Consider the following 22,421-nt stretch of genomic DNA (forward strand, 5'->3'; position numbering starts at 1 on the left):
GGCGAAAATGCTGTCATTTTCCAGCAGCTTGTCCATCAACTTTATACGACAACACTGTTGTAAACTTTAAATGTTTAAACATATTGAAGCTAAAACTGGTTTATTACTGCTCGCCAACATTACAACTTAACACATCTCCAAATCAATCCTGTAAAATAGTCTCATATAAACCATCTTAACAAATACAGCTCTTGTTCCACAACCAATAAACCAAATCCTTAAATTCTGAGACTTAACACAGCTGCAGTACACATTCCTGAGTCTGTTCACACCTATATAACAGCTTCACACTTGTAAGTGCCAGGAATCCCTTTCACTGCAATTGGATCTCATGCCACAAAATGTAGGGTACTTATAAATACAAAAGGTTCAACTTCTTTGCTGTGATCAAGATAAAAATATGCAAATGTATAAACACTGTTCTGCTTATTCACATGCCCCATCTCATGAGCTTGGAATAACAAGTCGTTGCTTTAGCCGAATGTAATTCCAATTTGTTTCTCGTCAATGGTAACCCCCTCCCTGGATGGTGATAGTGAGTAAAGTTGGTATGTCATGGGATGATGGTTATATTACTTCTTGTTGAAAATGTTCATTGCCTAGCATGTGTGGCACAAATGTTACTTGTCCCCACTTGGCGTCCCAGGTCAGGTCCAACAAGACATGGACTGCTTCAGTATCTGAGGAGTCACAAATGGTGCTGAACAGTGTGCAATCATCAGCGAACGTTCCCACTTCTGACCTTATGATCGAAAAAGTCATTGATGAAGCATCTACCCTGAGGAACTCCTGCAGTGAACCTTGAGGAACTCCTGCAGTGATGTCCTGTGCTGCGATGGCGGAACACCAACAAACACAACTATTTTCTTTTTGTGCTATGTATGACTCCAACCAGCGAAGATTTTCCCCCTGATTCCCATTGACTCCAGTTTAGCTAATGCCACTCAGTCAAATGCTGCCTTGATGTCAATCACTCTCACCTCAACTCTGGAATTCAACAGTTTGGTCCATGTTTGAACCAAGGCTGCAGAGGTTTGGAGCTGAGTGACCCTGGCGGAACCCAAACTGAGCAGGTCATCGCTAAGCAAGTGCTGTTTGATATCACGGTCAATGACTCCTTCCATCACCTTACAGTAGATTGATGGGGTGGCAATGGGGTGGCAATTGGCTGAGTTGGATTTGTACTGCATTTCTTTTGTGTGCAAAGCCTATCTGGGCAATTTTCCACATTGTTGGGTAGAGGTCAGTGTTGGTGGTCTACTGGAACAGCTTGGCTAGAGGCATGGAAAGTTGGGAGCACAAATCTTCAGGACTAATGCCGGAATATTGTCAGGGTCCATAGCCTTTGCAGTATTTACAGCCATTTATTGATATCACGTGCAGTGAATCGTATTGGCTGAAGACAGACATCTGTGATGCTGGGGACCTCGGAGGAGACCGAGATGTATCATCCACTCGGCATTTCTAGCTGAATATTGTTGCGAATGCTTCATCCTTATCTTTTGCACTGATGTGCTGGGCTCTTCCATCATTGAGGATGGGGATATTTATGGAGACTCCTCCTCCAGTGAGTTGTTTAATTGTCCACTATCATTCACAGCTGGACGTGGCAGGACTGCAAGAGCTTGGTTCTGATCTATTTGTTGTGGAATCGCTTAGCTGTCTATTACTTGCTGCTTATGCTAATTGGCATGTAATTAGTCCTGTGTTGCGTCACCAAGTAGACATCTTTTTTTTAAGGAATGCCTGGTATTGCTCCTGGCATGCCCTCCTGCACTCTTCACTGAACCAAGGTTGATTTACTGGCTTGGTGGTAATGGTAGAGAGGGGATATTCTGGACCTATAGGTTACTGATTTTGGTTGAGTTCAATTGTGCTGCTGCTGATAACCCACAGCGCTTCCTTGATGCCCAGTCTTGAGTTACTAGATCTGTTCGAAATCTAGGACAATCACCGCAGGTCTGATAGCATCTGTGGAGAGAAGGGAGCTAACGTTTCGAATCTGGATGACTCTTTATCAAAGTTCCGACCTGCTGCGATTGTCTAGGATTTTTTGTTTTGTTTCAGGCATCCACAGAAATTTGCTTTTATCTTTTGTTTGAAATCTATCCCTCCCATTAAGCATTGTATTAGTGCCACACAACACCATGCAGGGTATCTTCAATGTGAAGACAGGACTTCCACCTCCACAACGACTGTGTGGTGATCCCTACAACTAACAAGGTCATAGACATACGCATCTGTGGCAGGCCAACTGGTGAGGAGGAGGTCAAGTATGTTTTTCCTGCGGCAGCACGGAGGCACAGTGGTTAGCACTGCTGCCTCACGGCGCCAAATCACAGAGCAGTGTTGCTTCCATTTTCCAGTTGCTGACAAGCAAGACACGAGGACTGTGAAGATGAATGGTTTTCCTAAAAATAAGAGATGGCCAGAGACTCAAATAGTTAGTTTACCTATTCGATAGCATCTTACAACAGAATCTGTTGGAGAGAGCTGCTCAGGGGAGCCCGGGGAAAGACAGAGCAGTGCTAGTGTTAGCTCTGTACAGAACTCCAGGGCCTCTGGTTAACAGCCTGCAAAGAAGAAACTTGACTCGAGAACAAAGCAGCATAAAGATGATTTCTTGAGTTATGGTTTTGTCAATTGTGCCAATGCAAGTAAGGTTGCCAAGCCCATGTGTGTTGTGTGCAGGGAAGTACTGGCAAATGAGAGGAGAAGTTTCAGGTTTTGAAAGAGAAACGGTGGGTGAAACATTCCTTTTGAGGTTGAGACACCAGAGTCCGTTATTAACTTAAGAGCTGGCTCCAAGTTATACTGGTGTAGCTGACCTGTAATGCAACATTAAAAACATGCCAAAAGCCCATGTGGCTCACAGCATTTTGGTGTAGCATCTCCCAGGAGTATCCAGTGCTGAGTAAAACATGCATTTTGCCCTTCACGACAACCTACATGTGTGAGGTTGGATTTTCCGTTTTCGGAAAAATTAAGATGGCACAAAGGAACAGGCCAAGTCCGAACTTTATATGCGCATTGCCCTCTCCTCCTTTGAACCTGATTAAAGTGAGATTGTGAGGACCAAGCAAACGTGGCGTCTGTCGAGAAGGTCGGTCGACGCGGATCCTAAAGGTTGGCTGGTTGGCAAAAGTGGGTCCCGAGAAAAGAGTTTGAAAAAAACACAGGGGTGGGGTGGACACAGGGGTGGGGACCCCACCCTAAGCATATACTCCAGCCTATGCAGTTAGTAATATCCTGTTACTGGTTATGTGCCCAGGGATTGATCTCATACAAATAAATGGGAACAGAAAAATTGATTGGGTATATAATGACGAGCACTAAATTCTACACATTGTGTCAGTTCCAGCTTTTATAAGGGAGCACGTACTATTCTACTGGCTGATCATCACCTCAATTTCAGAGACGATGCAGCTGAATCATAAGAGGATTCAGCGGCTACATTCCAAGACATTCAAGTCAAATTTATGTTGCTGCATGTGTAAAATCTAGGGTAAAAACAAGGGCAATAGCTTCTGAGAGCAGAACAAACTTAAGGACAAAGATTCTGCAATTATACCCTTACCTTGCACAGCTAAACCAGCTAGCCTGATGCCTTGCTCCAATGTACAAGGAAGCCGTCCATCGAGCACATCTTTCTTTACTTGAAGGTAATACTGATACCTGAAATGAGTACAGAACAGCATTGTCAAGTGGTTCTGATCCATCTGATTTAAGAAATTGAATAAGTACATTTTTCTAAATACGAATAACCCAAGAATGTGTACATTGCCCTGGACAAAAATTAATTGTATAGACTAACAGGTCAGTAATAAAAAGGCAAAGTGACAGCAAAGAATGAACTGTTAGTATTTAAGACTTTCCCTGTGGTTCAGTGCAAGGAAATGGAACCACAAAGATACTTTCGATCTCAGAGTTATTCTGCGAAACGGGCCTCATCTTGTTTGCCAGTACAATTGGCCAGTGCCACTGGACTTGGAAAGGAGGGCAAAGAAAAGCTCCTGAACTCTTCAGACGTTGTAGGAACATATATGTGTTATATAAATGGATGGCAAGGGGAAGATGTGGCTCAGAGTTAACGTTCAACCTCATTCCATGCAACTAAATGGTATTTCTTAATGAAAAACCTCATCTGTGGAGCGGGAAACCGAGTTAACATTGAGTCCAATATGGTTCTTCTTCAGAACTGAAGGGGGTAGAAATGAGATGGATTGTATGCCATTGATAAAGGGGAAGGATCAGGTGGATCAAAGGGGATGGTCAGGGGCAAGTTAGAGGGTGGGGAGACTAAATGACACAGTTGCCATGGAACAAAAGGCAAATAGAGTACTTATTGCAGTAATAAAGAAACAAGACATAGGTCCAGAGCAGGTGTTAATAGCAGAATAAAGGTCAGCTCTGTCTGAAAGCAATTACATGGGAACAAGGCACAGACTGGCACATGGGTGAGGAGGAGAAATCAAAATGTAGGACAGGTTTCATGGTCTGAAGTTGTTGAACTGAATGTTGAGTCCAGGAGGCTGAAGAGCGCCTTTCACAAAGCGGAGTTTCCCCACACTTTTGGTTTTTATTGGAGATCTCCAGAAGTTGCAGTAGTGATTGTATTCCCTGTCTGGTCTAATGCCTGAGGAACTGTCACTTGGTTGAGATAGCAGATAATTACTCGTCTCACCACTGGTCTTCTGAAGAATATGGCATAAAATGGAAGAAACACTAAGGAAAAAGGTGTAAGTGGTGCTTTTGGAACATTAATGTAAAATGGTCATTGCCCAAGCTGAATAAACAAATGGGACCCAGCTGTCAATAAATATTTACTAGTAAATAGATCTTAAAACAAGAGCAAAGAAGACATTTTTTTCCAAGAGGTGATGTAAATATCTGAAGTATAACCGTAGGTCAAGTTTTACAGTGAGACCATTTGCACACATATGTGGATGTTGACAGTTGCTTGCCTAGGCCATGCATTGTGCCACCACTTTGCTACAACATGTTTACCACGTTGTAGCTGAACAATACCTCTGCTGTGCTTACATAGATTGTTGTCACAAAGAGTTACCCTACATACTACAATCTGCCACTGCTGCATTAACTTTTCCAACAATAACTGTATAAATGCTGCTAAGTCGCAGAATTGTCAGTCCATGTGATGCAAACACAAGACTGCTTTTCACTTTCTGAAATCAATGTCGTGATTATGCAGGTTCAGTTTCTTCGCAGTTAATGAAAATACTCTTTTGCAGTTTGTAGTCAACCTTGAACTGTATTGTCAGTACAATCAGAAATTAATGGAAAATAAACAGTTTGTCCTCTCATGTTAACCTTACAACAGGATATTTATTATATTACAGCTGGAAATGTCATGCATCAGTCCCCAATTTATTATAAAAAAGTTAAACAAAACATCATGACCTCATCCTGTCCAAAGCCACTGTGGAAGAGATTGTTTTTTAAGGGGGTGTTTTCATTTGTGAGGAAATGCAGTAAGGTAAAGAGGTTTCGGGAAAAAGTTACAGAATGTGGGGTCAGAATGCCTGAAGACACTTCCACTGATGCCAAGAGTGGGGGACTCACTGCAAAGCAGATTTGTAAGAACGGAACATGCAAGCAGGAAGGGCTGAGAAGTAAAGAATGGCATGGCAATGCAGTGCGTTGAGGATGCGAATGAGGGGTTTGAATCACAATGTGTTAATAGACATTGCAAAGGATAACTCGGAAATGACCAGTTTTCTGCGGCAGGGATGAAAATATGAGTTTCAGTGTACTTTGCTTCTAGATCATTTAGCTACAAAACTGCTTTTGAAATGAAATGAAAATTGCTTATTGTCACAAGTAGGCTTCAAATGAAGTTAGTGTGAAAAGCCCCTAGTCGCCACATTACTCACACTTTCAAAAGCAATTCGGTGACTAAAGGAGACAACTTCCAAGAAGTAACAAAGGGTGTAAGTCAGCATACACAAAGCAGCTGTTCGCATAGAGTTTAATGTCGACAATTCTGTTGTGAAGATATATTATGGTTTGGAATTTCTCACAATTCAAATGGGTATTTTTGAGGAGTTATTTATTCACTACTGAACAAACATTGTATCATTGAACCTTCGGATCTTACAGAAAGAGACTTGTGCACCTCCATTGTTGGACCTTTTTTCGACTAGTAAACAGAGCATTTCTTACATTTTTCAGATTGAATAGCAATTTGACCTTTCGACAAAGTCAAGCAAACAACCCTTTCACCAGAATTGGAGGCTGGTCTGTTAAAATGAAATGCTCAGATATAGGAGGCTCATTTAAGGATGCATTTTTAATTTACACATCCTGAACATAATCATTTCTTTGCGACTGTACACTGCAACAATTAGAGGACAATGGAAATGTCAACATGGAGAGGAACACTCCAGAATTAAAGTCCACAATTACGAGGGTGCAGCAGGATCAGCTGAATGAAAGCAAAACACTGTGGATGTTAGAAATCTAAACTAAAAACTAAAAATGTTGGAAGCACTCAGCACCTGTGGAGAGAAATAAGAGTTAACATTTCAAGTTGAGATGGCATTTCATCAGGATTGGCTGATCTGAATAATCATATTTTTGATGTTTATTTAATTCCCATTCTTTTACGGGATGTGGGCATTGCTAGCTAGGACGGAATTTCTGTTGCCCGTCCTGAATTGTCCTGGGAAAATGGTGGTGAGCTGCCTTCTTGAACTGAAGCAGTCCATGTGGTACAGGTGTACCCACAGTGCTGTGAAGGAGACAGGGCCAGGAGTTTGGACCCAGCAATCAAATTCCAAATTCACATAATTAATTACATTATTCACATGATAATTACAGATAAGGAAGCCATTAGTCCCATCTTGGGTCATCCATCCAATGTAAATTGATAATCCCCTCCTTGAGGCAACTGTTTAAATAATCTGAGGTTTTCACTTCAATTGTTCCACCTAGAGTTTATTCCATGTATGAAGAACTACTGGACATTAGGCCCAAATTTGTGTTTTATCAGTTTGAATAAATGCTTCATTATCCTTCTTTCTGATGTAAGTAATTTTCTGGTTCAACTTTTTCCATGCTGTTTACCATCCTAAATGCCTCCATAAAATCATCTCTCAGTCACCTGCTTTCTCTGCTGACAGGCAAATTTTCCCACTTTTCTTCTCATCCTAAGACATTAGGAATCAGACTTGAGGTTCTCTGGACTGTCTCCAGTCTAAGAATGTCTATTTCTTGCCTTGAAGACCAGAGCTGAATGGTATAATTAGAGGATTAGCCAGTTTGAAAATCATCTACTCTGATGAGTATCTTTGTTTTGCTTACAGACTTCAATATTATATTTGCTTTATTGATTGCTGCTCTGTGGCAATTTTGAGGGTTGAGTCTAAGACGCCTAGATCATTTTTTAAGATCACCATTCATGGAGCACTTATGCCTTAGGTATGACACAGCTCCATTTCCTTGTTTATTCATTGAATCCTCTGAGAAATGTGACATTTGTACCTAATTATAGTTTAGTGTATAAATTATTGATAATCTCAACTGGTTCCTTCAAACAGCAATACTCCCCAAATAAAAAGGAAGTCTATGAACCGGGCGTTGCTATCATTGGCAAAGTGACAGTGTTTGTCATTGACCTTGAAGAAAGGTGCCCACAAGATCTAGCAATCTTCGGGTGTGAAATTCACCTTTCCCAATGTCAACTTTGTTCCAATGGGATCTTCAATGTCCAGAAAAAGTGATATCATCAAGCACAGCATGGCACGATATAGACGGCGCGATGGCACAGTGGTCAGCACTGCTTCTTCACAGCACCAGGGATCCGGTTCAATTCCAGCCGATGGTCTGTGTGGAGCTTTCACATTCTCAGTGTCTGCTTCGGTTCCCTCCCGGTGCTCCGGTTTCCTCCCATAGTCCAAAGATGTGCAGGCTAGATGGATTGGCCATTCTAAAATTGGCCCTTAATGTCCAAAAGGTTAGGATGGGTTACTGAATTATGGGGATAGGGTGGGGGCATGGGCCTAGGTAGGGTGCTCTTTCAGAGGATCAGTGCAGACTCGATAGGCCGAATAGCCTCCTTCTACACAGCTCTGATTCTATGATTCTAAGTTAAGTAGCTAATCATGTTGAAGAATTCTGAGAGATTAAACGTGGAAGCACTGAATTCACTTTTAAATCATTTTACAAACAAGGTAAACATTGGGATATATACATGATATTAAGATATAAGCCAACGTATACACTTAAAAATAATTTTTTGCATTTAAAAAATCTACAGACGTTTTTAAAAATCAGAATGGAGGAATTTGACATTCCTCAAATATAAAATTAGTTTTCAGGGCCAGAGAGGTTGTTGAGCAGTAATTATGACTTAGTGCGCCATTAAAATCCCAGTTGCACCTGTTTCAACAACATGTAACTTTTTCCATGGTTTTTGCAGCGAGACAAACAACATAGAAAGTTAAAGTTCTTGTCAAATCAAGTGATTTCTAAGATTTCCATCCACAAGCACCCCAAGGAATCACTTCTGGATTTCTAAGATTTTACTGCACAGGTGTGTATGCCATAAAGTTGCTGGGAGTTCCACAGAGTAAGATGGCAAACATTGACAATTTTGCCACCAACAAAGAACAAAGAAAAAAACAAAGAAAATTACAGCACAGGAACAGGCCCTTCGGCCCTCCAAGCCTGCGCCAGCCATGCTGCCCGTCTAAACTAAAATCTTCTACACTTCCAGGGTCTGTATCCCTCTATTCCTATCCTATTCATGTATTTGTCAAGATGTCTCTTAAACGTCACAATCGTCCCTGCTTCCACTGCCTCCTCTGGCAGTGAGTTCCAGGCACCCAATACCCCCTGTGTAAAAAACCTGCCTCGTACATCTCCTCTAAACCTTGCCCCTTGCACCTTAAACCAATGCCCTCTAGTAATTGACCCCTTTACCCTTGGAAAAAGTCTCTGACTATCCACTCTGTCTATGCCCCTCATAATTTTGTAGACCTCTATCAGGTCGTTCCAGTGAGAACAAACTGAGTTTATTCAACATTTCCTCATAGCTAATGCCCTCCTCCACATCAGGCAACATCCTGGTAAATGTCTTCTCTAAAGCCTCCATATCCTTCTGGTAGTGTGGCGACCAGAATTGAACACTATACTCCAAGTGTGGCCTAAGTAAGGTTCTAGACAGCATTATAACTACAAAATCTGGGCCTATAAACTTAGCAAGGATAATTCCTTTAAACACAAAGTTAGAAAGACCTCATAAAAGTGGGAAGGAGCCGTCACAACATACTGAATGTAAAGTATTCAAAAAGTACACAAGACATTCCTCAAACAAAGCTCTGCTGTTTTAGCTGCTAATCAAAAACCTGGTTTAAGGACGATGTCCTTGGTTAATGTTTACATACATGACTGACAGGGTTCTGATAACATGCCTGAACAAAGCTGTAATTACTCAGCTCTCAACCTCCTCCTCATATGGCAAACAGAGGGGGTGAGGTCCATAGCTGGGAGGCTTCTCCGCTCTTACACTGCAGGATAACATGCTTTTCAGCTTTCATTAGTCTACTGATAGCAGCTCTTTAACTTAACAACTTTATAGTCACATTAAACTGTTTATTGGATATAAATAAACCTTCAAAAGAACGCAACCATTTAAGTTACTTTTGCACAAGTACTTCCTTCAATTATATGACTTTCTTTTTTAAGTTTGAGTGAGAAGCTGCAATAAAGTACTTTTTTAAAAGTTATAATGCTGTATGTTAGAGAAGGAAAAACAGAAGTTGCATCGTTGGCTTACACATGCTTATCTCTAAGTGACTGGATCAGAGCAGTAATAATTAGGAGCACTGGCAAGAGGTATGGGGGAGCAGGTTAGCTTGCAATAACAAGATCTGGCATGCATTGTAGCACTCAGATCAGAATCCAGAAGAAAGATAGCCGGTGATCCTACTGTTGTCAGTGGTAGTCACCTGGAGAGGGAGTCAACTGAAAGGAAATTTCTATACTCTACAAGAAATGCAAACATGCTTACTAAAGAAAGTGAACATAGCATATTGGTCATTCTACCTAAAGAAGCTACTTTCTTCTCCAATCACCTTCGGGTGGAGGAAGGTAAAGGCGGCACTTCAAAACACTCCTCTGTTATGACTGTCCACTACTGGTAGCATGTTATGTTCGTTGTATTGTTTTCCAAGACAGCAAAAGTCATAATGTTGACAAAGAACATAAAGTTATATGTTTAAATCAAAACTAGTTTATTTATACTACTTAAATCGGTTTGCACACTCTACTGAGTAACAGTTAACAAAACAGTATTGAATCTATGATACAGTAATTAATTATCTCTCTAATATATAACCTACACTAACTCAACTTCACACTATCCTTCTACATCAACTTCTCCAACAGCTTCTCCCAGAATGCCAGAGATGCAGCCTTTTGTAAGACTACTCAGTGATGCCTTCTAGTGTTGATATACATGAACATCATCTTGTTAATCCTTTACTCTCCTTATCGATTATACATATCATTACATCCTCTACAACCATCTTACCCTTCACTATATCATACAGTGCCATATACATTCAAGGTAAACAGTCGATATTTTCTATTATTCTAGGTAATGCTGCCCTGCTCAGCAGGATTGCCATGTAAAAATAAACATTAAATGCCAATTCAAGGCATTGATTCTATAAACATTCGAAATAGATTACATTTTGGTCTTATAGTTTATAATGCCTTCAAGAGCAATGGTAAAATGGCAGCACTGTGACAATTGGTTATCCAATATTCTCTATTAAATTTGACTTGACACCATGGTTTTAACCAGGACAGAATAGAATATATATTACATAGTGGGGCCCAATTGTTTTTTCAGTGAGGCCCAATTTTAACTAAGGAAATTAGTTTTGAGTGAGTTAAAATTTGCATTCCTCATGTTAAGAAGCTTCCTCCTGGGAGTGTAAATTCATAATGTGTCCTCTTGTATTATTTTCCTGTCCAAACTATGTATGGCAGAGCATTCCCTCCCCCACACTGCCTTCTAGTGCTTTGAATGATTATGGCATCAATATTAATTTCACTAACTGAAATTGGCAATGCTAATTTGGAGAATATAATGGACAGAGGAGCTCAAAATATGACCCTACATATCATGAAAATGTATCTCTTATTATTATTCTATTGCTGGGTGCCAATTCTTATATCTTAAAGTTGAGAAGTTTTCAAAACGAAATTTGGGAAAACTCAATTTGCTTTAAATGCTTTTGATACGTCATAATTTAGCCAATGTGGAGAAGGGAATATTGAGCCACACACATTTTGGACAGGAAATTAATACAAGAAGAAAGTTTATGAACTTATGCTCCCAACAGGAAGCTTCCGGACGCCAGGAAAGCACACTTGGAAGTTTCATTTCCTGCCCTCTAACCCAAGCTATTCCATCCATTAAAAAGCATTTTCACGGCAAAGTACTGTACCAAGACTGAAGTAGTGCTGTCTTAAAATTTCTTTCTAACCCGCTTCAGGATCCTTAGTGTCTGGGTTGGCTTTCAACATCTTTTGTGTTGTTCAACTATGTTCTGGGCAGGTAGAGAGGGCAATGTCACTGCTTCTTTGCTCTGGTACACCTGGCTAATCAACATTCCGTCCATTTGTTTTTGATGTCCACTCTCAGCCCTTCCCGAGTCCAGTTTGCATGCATCAAAAAGTGTTGCTTTCTGCTGCCTTTGGCCCTCTCTCAAGATTATTCCAGAATGTCTTGCAACATGTGGAGGGGTGGCACTGTAGCACAGTGGTCAGCACTACCACCTCATGGGGCCGAGGCCCTGGGTTCGATCCCGGCCCCAGGTCACTGTCAGTCTGGAGTTTGCAATCTCCCAGTATTTGAATGGGTCTGTCATGAGAATGTCGCTTTAAGAAATGTTTGGCTGCTCATATTACTACACGGATGTCAGAGTGTGGGTAGAGCTGGGCTGTGTCAGCTTTTTACTTTCGTTTTAGGCTGTTTGCTGCAGGGTGTGTTTTCGTTTCGTTTTCAGAGCTGGATAGCTGCAGTCACAGCCAGAAGGTGTATTAGAGTCTCTCTCTGTAATCGAAAGACTGTAAATCGATCCTGGTGATTTCAAACTAATAACATTAGTGACTTTAACCTGATGTGCTTCTGGTAAAAGATGTTTTAAGTCTTATGGATGTTAAAAGGAAAGCTTACGGATTACTTAGTGTTGTATTCTTTGGGGGTTGTATTTAAATTAATGGTTGCTAAGGTGTTCACTGTATGTTTTAAAAAGGTGAACTTGAGTTCATAGAATAAACATTGTTTTGCTTTAAAGAATATCTTCCATTTCTGCTGTACCACAACTATAGAGTGGGCCGTGTGCTCCCCATACCACAATCTAGTAAAAGTAGTGGGTCAGGTGAACTCCATGATGCGCTTTGGGGTTCTCTAAACCCTGGCCCATAACAAATTGGGGGCTCATCCGGGATAAAAGTCTATCTATTGGATTGGCTTTGTGACTTAAAGACAGTGAGGGGTGAGCATATTACCGGTGCTTTTCAGGTGTGGCATTTTAGTTTAAGTAGGGAGTGTTTTGTGGACAATGGCTATTTCAGAGGCTCTGAAGTTTTTGGGGGTGGCGACGGTCACACTCAGTACCTTACGGACAGAGACTAAAAGCAGACTGTAAGATTTGGCAAAAACATTGCAGTTAACATTACCTGACAAAATGCGAAAAGATGACGTAATTGTGGCGGTGGCTAAGCATTTAAAGTTGCCTGAGATACAGTTTGACTCACTGGAAATGGCAAAAATTCAGTTACAAATTAAACAAATGAAACATGAGAAAGAATTAAAGCAGCTTGAATACCAAAGAGAGAGAGGAAAAAGAGAGAGAAGAAAGGAAAACCGAAAGAATAGCCCTAGCAGAACAAAAAGAGAAAGGGAGATACAGATCAGGGAAAAAGATAAAGAGAGAGAGTTTCAATTTCAGAAAATGGCCATGAAACATGACAGTCAGTTAAAATTGGTAGACATAAAGGGAAACGTACAGTTGGTTGATGGTGATGAGGATAGTGAGAAAGAGCGTCAAAGTCGAAGGCTTGGTGGGAATCTATTTAAATATGTCCAAACATTGCCAAGGTTTGACGAGAAGGAGGTAGAAGCTATTTTCATTCATTTGAGAAGGTGGCTAAACAAATGAAATGACCACAGGACATGTGTGTATTACTGATTCAAACAAAGCTGGTAGGTAGGGCTGGTGAAGTGTTTGCATCATTACTGGAGGAGGTATTTGAGAAGTATGAGGAGGTGAAAAAATCCATCTTCGGTGCATATGAACTCGTGCCTGAAGCCTACAGACAAAAGTTTAGAAATTTAAGGAAAGAATTTTGTCAAACATACATGGAGTTTGAAAGGATCAAACAGAGTAATTTTGATAGGTGGATAAGGGCTTTGAAAATAGACCAAACGTATGAAGCTCTCAGAGAAATTATACTTTTGGAGGAGTTTAAAAATTCAATTCCTGATGTACGGAGAATTCATGTGGAAGAGCAGAGGGTTAAAACTGCGAGATTAGCAGCAGAAATGGCAGAAGATTATGAATTAGTTCATAAATCAAAGCTTGGTTTCGGACATCAGTTTCAGCCTGTGAGGGATAGAAACTGGGGACATGAGAAATACTCAAGTGGTAAAGGTGATCTGATGGGAGATAACAAGGAGAGTGTACCTCAGATTAAAAAATAAATCCAGGAGGGTGGAAAAGAAATGAAAATTTTCAAATGTTTTCACTGTAATAAACAAAGCCATGTAAAGTCAGTGTTAGTGGTTGAAGAAAAGCACTGGGAAGGCTGATGTGGTAAAACAGGATAAGACAGTGGGGTTTGTGAAAGTGGTAAAGGAAAGCCCAAGTGAAGCGAAGGAGGTGCAAAAGATTGTACAGCCTGATCAAGAGGTGATTGATAAGAAGGTGTCTGATCGCTTTAAAGAATTTACTTGTGTGGGTAAAGTTTGGTCGTGTATCAGGAGGAGCAGGTAAAGAAGTCACAATTTTAAGAGATACGGGAGCTAGTCAATCTTTTATAGTAAGAGATGAGGAGTTACGTAGTTTGGGAAGAATGTTGCCAGAAAAGGTGGTAATATGTGGAATTCAGGGTGAGAGGGGGAGTGTTCAATTATATAAGGTAAGGTTGGAACATCCAGTGAAGAGTGGTGAAGTGGAAGTAGGAGTAATAGAGAAACTATCTTGTCCAGGAATAGTTTATCTTGGGTAATGGTATAGCTGGATCGCAGGTGGGAGTGATGCCTACTGTGGTTGATAAGCCAGTGGAAAATCAGACAACTGAAATGTTGAAGGACGAATATCCTGGGATTTTTCCGGATTGTGTAGTAACAAGGTCGCAAAGTCACAGGTTAAGACAAGAGGAGAAATCAAAGAGTGAAGGTGACGTTGAAGTGCAATTATCAGAAACGATTTTTGATCAGATGGTTGAAAAAGAACAAGAACAGGTGGAGGATGACGTGGATATTTTTAGCTCAGGAAAATTGGCGGAGTTACAACAAAAAGATGTAGAAATAAAATGGATGTATCAGAAAGCATACACGGAAGAGGAATCTGCGTGTATACCAGAGTGTTATTACCGTAAACGTGATGTTTTGATGAGAAAATGGAGACCTTTACATATGCAGGCGGATGAAAAGTGGGCAGAGGTTCATCAAGTAGTATTGCCAGTAGGGTATAGAAAGGTGGTTTTTGCGAGTTGCACATGAGGTACCAGTGGGAGGTCATTTGGGAATAAGGAAAACTCAAGCTAAAATCCCAAAACATTTTTATTGGCCTGGACTACATAAAAATGTAGTTACATTTTGTCAATCATGTCACACATGTCAAGTGATAGGGAAACCTCAAGAAGTGATAAAACCAGTGCCCTTAATACCCATTCCAGCATTTGAGGAACCTTTTACAAGGGTCCTAATTGATTGCGTAGGGCCAGTACCTAAAACAAAAAGTGGGAATCAATATCTTTTGACTATAATGGATGTGTCTACTAGATTTCCAGAGGCCATTCCAGCATGTAATATTACAGCTAAAAAGATTGTGATGGAGTTACTTAAATTCTTTACTAGATATGGACTACCCATAGAAATACAATCGGATCAAGGTTCAAATTTTACCTCAAAGCTATTCAAAGAAGTTATGGATAGCTTAGGAATAAAACAATTTGAATGAACTGCGTCCCATCCAGAATCGCAGGGAGCGTTAGAAAGGTGGCATCAGACATTAAAGACAATGTTGAGGGCTTATTATCAAGATTATCCAGAGGATTGGGATAAAGGAATTCCATTCGTACTGTTTGCAATTAGGGATGCACCTAATGAATCAACCAAATTTAGTCCTTTTGAACTCATTTTTGGTCATGAGGTAAGAGGACCACTTAAATTGATTAAGGAAAAATTGGTGAGTGAGAAATCAGAACTTACATTCTTGGATAACGTGTTAAATTTTAGGGAACGATTAAATAGAGCAGGTGAATTGGCTAGACAACATTTAAAAGTTGCACAAATCGTGATGAAACGGGTAGCGGACAAGAACTCCAAAGTTCGTAGTTTTGCCAGTGGAGATAAAGTTTTAGTGTTGTTACCAGTGATAGGTGAACCTTTAAAAGCAAGGTTTTGTGGACCTTATCAGATTGAAAGTAAATTAAGTGAGGTGAATTATATGGTTAAAAACACCAGATAGAAGGAAGACTCACCGAGTGTGTCATGTGAATATGTGTAAAAGGTACTTTGAAAGGAAAGGAGAGATAAAGGAGGAGGTTTTAATGATTCTAACTCAAAGTGACAAACCAAATCCAGATGACTGTGAATTTGACATACCTCAAATTAAATTGGAAAACGAAGATGTTCTTAAAAATTGGGATAAATTGTTGAGTTACCTTCCGGAGGAAAAACGGATTGACCTGAAAGAGTTATTTATATCACATGGGCAAGTTTGTAGAGATAAATTGGAAAGTACTAAAATGGCTATAGATGATGTAGATGTGGGAAATGCTGTTCCAATCAAACAACATCCATACAGACTTAACGCTTTAAAATTGGCACAGGTTAACAAAGAGATTGAGAGTATGCTTACAAATGGCATAATTGAAGTGGGTTGCAGCCAATGGAGCTCACCCATAGTGATGGTACCTAAACCAGAAGGTACCCAACGGTTGTGTGTGGACTATAGAAAGGTTAATGCAGTTACAAGAACGGACTCTTATCGTATCCCACGTTTGGAGAATTGCATTAAGAAAGTGGGACAATCAGCTTTATTTCCAAACTAGATTTACTTAAAGGTTACTGGCAGGTACCTTTATCCGAAAGGGCGAAGGAGATTTCAGCTTTTGTAACTCCAGATCGTATATACCAATTCAAAGTTATGCCATTTAGCATGAAAAACGCCCCAGCCACATTTCAACGGTTAACTAACAAAGTTGTTTCAGGATTACCCAATTGTGCGGTATACATCAACGATCTGGTAATTTTCAGCCAGACACGGAAAGAACATTTGAAACATCTGATGGAGTTATTTGATCGACTTCAGGAGGCGGGTTTGGTGATAAACCTAGCCAAAAGTGAATTTGGAAAAGCCAAGTCACTTTCCTTGGCCATACAATGGACAGGGTCGAATGATCACACTGGATGTGAAACCAACAGTTATTGAGCAGTATCCGGTACCCTCGACACGACGGGAAATAATGCGATTTCTTGGCATGAGTGGACTTGATCGAACATTGGTGAAAAATATTTGGAGCATGGTTGCTCCACTGATGGACTTGCTGAAGAAACGTCAAAAATTTCAGTGGACAGCGGAGTTTCAACATGCATTTGACTGCCTGAAAGCTGTGATAACCAATGGTCCTGTGTTGGAGAATTACAAGGGACTCTGTGATCAGAGTGAACTAAAGTATCTGACTTTAAAGAGAAAGGCCGAGGCGTAGAGAAATGGACGGATTGTGCAGAGACCTTCTTGTTCAAAGAGACGGTCAATCGAGAAGGATTCCAGTTGGAGGAAAATCAAAAAATGGACTATATTGTTGTACTTGTTTGCGTGTGTTGTTTTTTGAAATGAAAAGTATATTTACTGTGTGCATTTCTTAAAGGATAGTGAAAAGGTGAAAAATGAAACCATCTTTAAGTTGATGGGGTTTTTTTTCTTGGGGGGAGGCATCATGAATGTCGCTTTAAGAAATGTTTGGCTGCTCATATTACTGCAGTGATATCAGAGTGTGGGTGGAGCTGGGCTGTCTGTCAGCTTTTTACTTTGGTTTTAGGCTGTTTGCTGCAAGGCGTGTTTTAGTTTCATTTTCAGAGCTGGATAGCTGCAGTCACAGCCAGAAGATGTACTAGAGTCTCTCTCTGTAATCTAAAGACTGTAAATCGATCCTGGTGATTTAATACTAATAACAGTAGTGACTTTAACCTGATGTGCTCCTGGTAAAAGGTGTTTTAAGTCTTATGGATGTTAAAAGGAAGGCTTACGGATTACTTGGTGTTGTATTCTTTGGGGATTGTATTTGAATTAATGGTTGCTAAGATGTTCATTGTATGTTTTAAAAAGGTTGACTTGAGTTCATAGAATAAACATTGTTTTGCTTTAAAAAATACTTTTCCATTTCTGCTGTACCATACCTGTAGAATGGGCCGTGTGCTCCCCATACCACATCTATTAAATGTTGTGGGTCAGGTGAACTCCATACACTTTGGGGTTCTCTAAACCCTGGCCCATAACAGGTCTCACCTCACAACCCAAAGATGTGCAGTGTAGGTGAATTGGCCATACTAAATTGCCCCTGAATTGGAATGTTGTTTTTTTAAAAAGTGAGGCAAACCCCATTAAAAAAAAATTGTAACTTGTGGAGTTTTGTACTTGGCGGAAAATCAGAATGTGGGCTTACGCGTGAACACATGGGTTTTGTACTGGTTCAGAATTGACACCCAACAATAAAAAATGAAATGATGAATTCTTCATGGCGTGTAGAGTAATTTTCAGCTCCCCTACCCACACTATTCCACAAGCACAACACAAGGGCCTATAGGGGAACATATGACAACGATGGACATTAAAAGGCCAGCTGGTCTATTGAGATGTCCCCACACATTCCTGATGCCATAAGTAACCCCCACTCACAAACGGTTTGATATCTGTAAATTATTCACTAAATTATACAATAAAAGGAGCCCAGTACATTGACCATAATTTAGATAACTTTGTATTCTGCCTACTATGAAATTTTGTATGCTGTTGTCTCTGCCCTAGCTGGGAACTGGTCAGCACTCTTTTGCAGATATTGTAGCCAGTTAAAATGGCTAACTCCCGATTAGAATGGCCAAATCCTGATTTAAAATGGCAAACGGAAGAGGCTGATGGGAAAATCAATCAACAGGACTCAAGCAGGCAGCTGCAGGCAAAACTGTATATTCGCCTCTGGGGAGGCCAGACAGAATCGATACCTGCAGCCATCAACATAACAACACACCTGCCATCTGAATATAAATTAGCAATCCCCGGGAACAATGTGCAACAAATTAGACACACAAAGCCAACCCAGACTTTTTGGCGCCAGCAGGAGCCTACACAAAGAGAGGTGAACAACCACCCCAAAACCTTCCATCGATCAAGGAATCGCTCCAGCATTGGAGAATATCGAACCAAGTGATTGGGACGAAGTCCAATCACTTGGAACCAGGTACAGGGTCCGCCCCGAAAGGCGGGAAGCCCCTGGGGACTATAAGAATAGAGTCCAAGTTCAAATCGATCCTTCTTCTCCTCTCCGCACCCTTCGCGGCCCTTCTGCTGACCTTCTGCAATAGCCGCTAGAATCGGAAGTCTTACTCCAACGCTCGCTACGAGATAGGCACTCCTGGCTATCGACCTGTACCAGCTTTGAATCCCGCAGGCTCAGAACCCATACGAAAGGCCATTGGTTTCCCTGACCTGGGGGACCATTTCCAAAGTTAAGTATTGGCCTGTTAGTTGTAGGAAGTAGCTTAGAAGTAGAATTAATGTACAAGTACTGATTACTGTATATAATAAATGTGCATTGATTTAACTCTTGCGAAGCGGTGTGTTGGATTACTGAGCATTACTCGGACTTGAACCACGTGGCGGTATCAGAAAGATACCTGGCGACTCAAGAGCAAAGGTGATAGAACAAGAGCAATTAAACTAAGGCTAAAACGAGCAACAATATGGTGTGACATTTGGAGGATTTTAGGAATAATGACTTCTAAATATTGGGACGTGAAGAATTAAAAGCCTGGGGGTATTGTGTATGTTGGCTGCAACGGCCATATGTTTAAAAAGGATTGTGTTTTGTTTCAGGTCCCTGGGGAAATAATGTGATTTTGCAGCTTGCAGAGATAATTTGTTTTTTAGCTTGGGGAAATGAGATAATTGCTGGGTGGAACCCAGAAAGGCAGGGAGGCAGTGAGTTTGGAGAAGCTTTGAGAACAAAAAAAGCAGAGTTCTGATCTGCCTGACTCCGAGCCCACAATTCTTCAAGTAGGTAGTTCAAAGAAAAGAGTAATATTTTAAAGCAGAGCAGTCTTGTCTGAAGACAAGGAAGAGGCAGAAACAACCCAGTTGAAGCAACTATTGAAAATATTCAGCCAGAGTCTGTAGGGGTTCCATCGGAGCAAAATCTGTTTTATAAAGCAAGTATTACTCTATGCTGTGTTAATTTTAAAATGGATTCAGAGCTGTATGTTTCTTTGTTTAATGGGAAATTGTTTAGTTGTTTTAAGGGGCAATTGTAAACTGTTGTTTTCTGGTGTGACGTTAAAAGTTTAATATTGCATTTATAATGAAGTTTTGTTTTAAAAATACCAAAGCCCTATTTTTTCATGCGATCACTCCTGGAGAGAATCATTCTTTTTATACAGCCTTAAAATAAAATAAATTAAATAAACTTGAGAACGGTTTGTGGAGGGAATTGACGATGAAGTATGGGCTTTCGGGGCCGAACTCGTTCATGTACTTCCAGATAAGGAATTTTGTATGAGGGGCCATCCCTACATTTCCTGTGGCACCACCGATGTCTCTGACGGAGAGGATCCTTTCACTAGCAGGGTCGGAGGAGGGTAACATATCCAGCATTTACCCAGTGAATGAGGTGAAGGCAAAGTGGGAGCAGGAGTTGGGACCTACAGTAGATGATGAGACGTGGAGCGAAGCCCTTTGTAGGGTGAACGCCACATCTTCTTGTGTGCGGCTTGGTCTGATCCAGCTTAAGGCGGCGCATAGAGCGCATCTGACCCAACCTAACACGAATGGCTTCTTTCCGGACGTAGAGTACATGTGTGAGCGGTGTTCTGCGTCCTTGCTTTAGTTTGTTGATTGCCTGGAGGCAAGTTCTGCTGGTGTGGATGTCCTCTAACCACCCAGCGCCTCGGTATAGTTGGGTGACCTAATAAAATTCTTTTACCTGGAGAAAGTCAAGTACAGAGTAAAGGGGTTCTACCAGAGATGGCAGCCATTCATTGCCTACTTTATGGAATAAGTCACCACAAGTTGCTAGGGGTGGTGGGCGCGGGAGGGGAGCGGTTTGGGTTTTGTTATTTTTTTCCTCTCCTCTTTGTGGGTGAGGTGTGTACGGTTGGTACATTTAAGTTATGTTGGTTTTGTGTAATCTGTTTAGTTATAAAATTTATTGTAAATGGAAAATCTATAAGAAAAATATACATTTTTAAAAGAGCAGAAGACTCGACTGACCACAATGTCAGAAAGAAACCAGGGTGGCAGCAGCGCAAGGTTCCTTTTTGCCCTACACATTTTCAGATATGTCTGTGGAGGCCCTTTTGATAGAAATGTGGACTAGAAGAATGATCACTGGAGACTGATGACAAGGAAACTCATAATATACGTTTGGACAGTATAGAGGGAGCTGAGAGCAGTATAATCTCCACTGCCTGAAGAACTGCTGAAGTGTAGTAGCAGCATCACAGTGGTTGGCACTGCTGCCTCACAGCGTCAGGGACCAGGTTTGATTCCGCCCTTGGGTCACTGTCTGTGTGGAGTTTGTACATTCTGCCAATGTCTGCGTGGGTCTCCTCCAGGTGCTCCGGTTTCTTCCCACAGTCCGAAGATGTGCGGGTTAGGTGGATTGGCCGTTATGAATTGCCCCTTGATGTCCAGGGATGTGCTGGTTGGGCTATGGGGTTACAGAAATGGGGAGAGTGGAGTGTTCTTTCGAGGGGCTAGTGCAGACATGATGGGCCAAATGGCCTCCTGTACTGTAGGGATTCCATGATTCTATGAAAGCACTAACGTGTGTGAGGATTTTGGAACAGAAGAGGACAAGAGTGACATTCCTCTACGAAGGATTGAAAAATGACTGTTTCCAACGAAGTGGCTTGGGTCCCAGGATTCTAGACTTCAGAAGGAACAATGATAAGGGCTCCATCAGTATCATGGCGATAGTGGCAAAGAGCTTCCATGCATAGGATTGAGAATATAGGCTCAGAGGAGAAATCAACCAGTTACATCTGCAGCACAAAGTCTATCATTTGCTGATAAGCCTGGAGGTGTCAACAGCCTGGAGAATGTTGCAGGATCAAGAAACCAGAAGTAGCCTCGATAGTGGTAACTTAGAGTGGCAGAGCAACATTAGTTGCTTTGAATGGGACGCGTTCACAATATAGCCATGACTGGTACTTGAAAGCCTGTGCCCAGCACCAGCAAACTGTCACGCATGATCACAGATTTTGCTCCAGAGTGCATGCTTCCCTTTCTTATGGCCCCTTTCGATTCCTATGCAGAACTGAGCTTAAACATTTGTTTGCCAGCCCTTGCTGATGCAGAAGCAGGTTCCCATCGGGGTCAGTTGCTTAACTTAATAACAAGCCTCCTCAAGTTTGAAAGCTCCAAAAGAACATTTCAGCCACCTCCCAATTAATCTCATCTCACTCACAGAGTACATTGTAGCAGTAGTGGACTAACATCTTACAGAAGTAGTTTATCAGACACAAAAAGGGAGACATAGCTAGGTCGTGATTTTGCTATTGTGAACAATTTTGATGGTACCTTTTGTCTAATAATTTCATGCATAGCAAACACAGGTTAACCACACAGACCACAATTTATTTTTGTGTATGCTCATTAACTTTTTGGATCTTGGTGTAAGTAGCAGGAATATTCTGTATTAAGAAGGGAAATGATTGCAATCTTTGACAGTAAAGAGCTTTATTTGATGTGTCAATTTTATTCACAGACATCACTGGCCAATAAACTGTTGCCTTCCTAGGGCAGCACAGTGGCGCAGTGGGCTAGCACTGCTGTCTCAAGGTCCCCGGTTCGATCCCTGCTCTGGGTCACTGTCCATGTGGAGTTTGCACATTCTCCCCGTGTTTGCGTGGGTTTAGTCCCCACACCCAAAGATGTGCA

At 41.2% G+C, this 22,421-nt stretch overlaps 1 protein-coding gene across 4 annotated transcripts in view; it reads right to left on the reverse strand.

Moving 5' to 3' along the window:
• Positions 1-22,421, reverse strand: part of LOC140425095 (tyrosine-protein phosphatase non-receptor type 14-like) — a 391,006-nt gene that overhangs the window by 117,611 nt on the left and 250,974 nt on the right. For all 4 annotated transcript variants that reach the window (XM_072508993.1, XM_072508997.1, XM_072509005.1 and 1 more), the window contains one exon: positions 3,578-3,675. In XM_072508993.1, coding sequence (XP_072365094.1) covers positions 3,578-3,675 — 98 coding nt within the window. The remainder of the gene's footprint in view (positions 1-3,577; positions 3,676-22,421) is intronic.

This window comes from Scyliorhinus torazame, chromosome 1, assembly GCF_047496885.1.
Source record: "Scyliorhinus torazame isolate Kashiwa2021f chromosome 1, sScyTor2.1, whole genome shotgun sequence".
In the NCBI taxonomy this organism is placed as follows: Eukaryota; Metazoa; Chordata; class Chondrichthyes; order Carcharhiniformes; family Scyliorhinidae; genus Scyliorhinus; species Scyliorhinus torazame.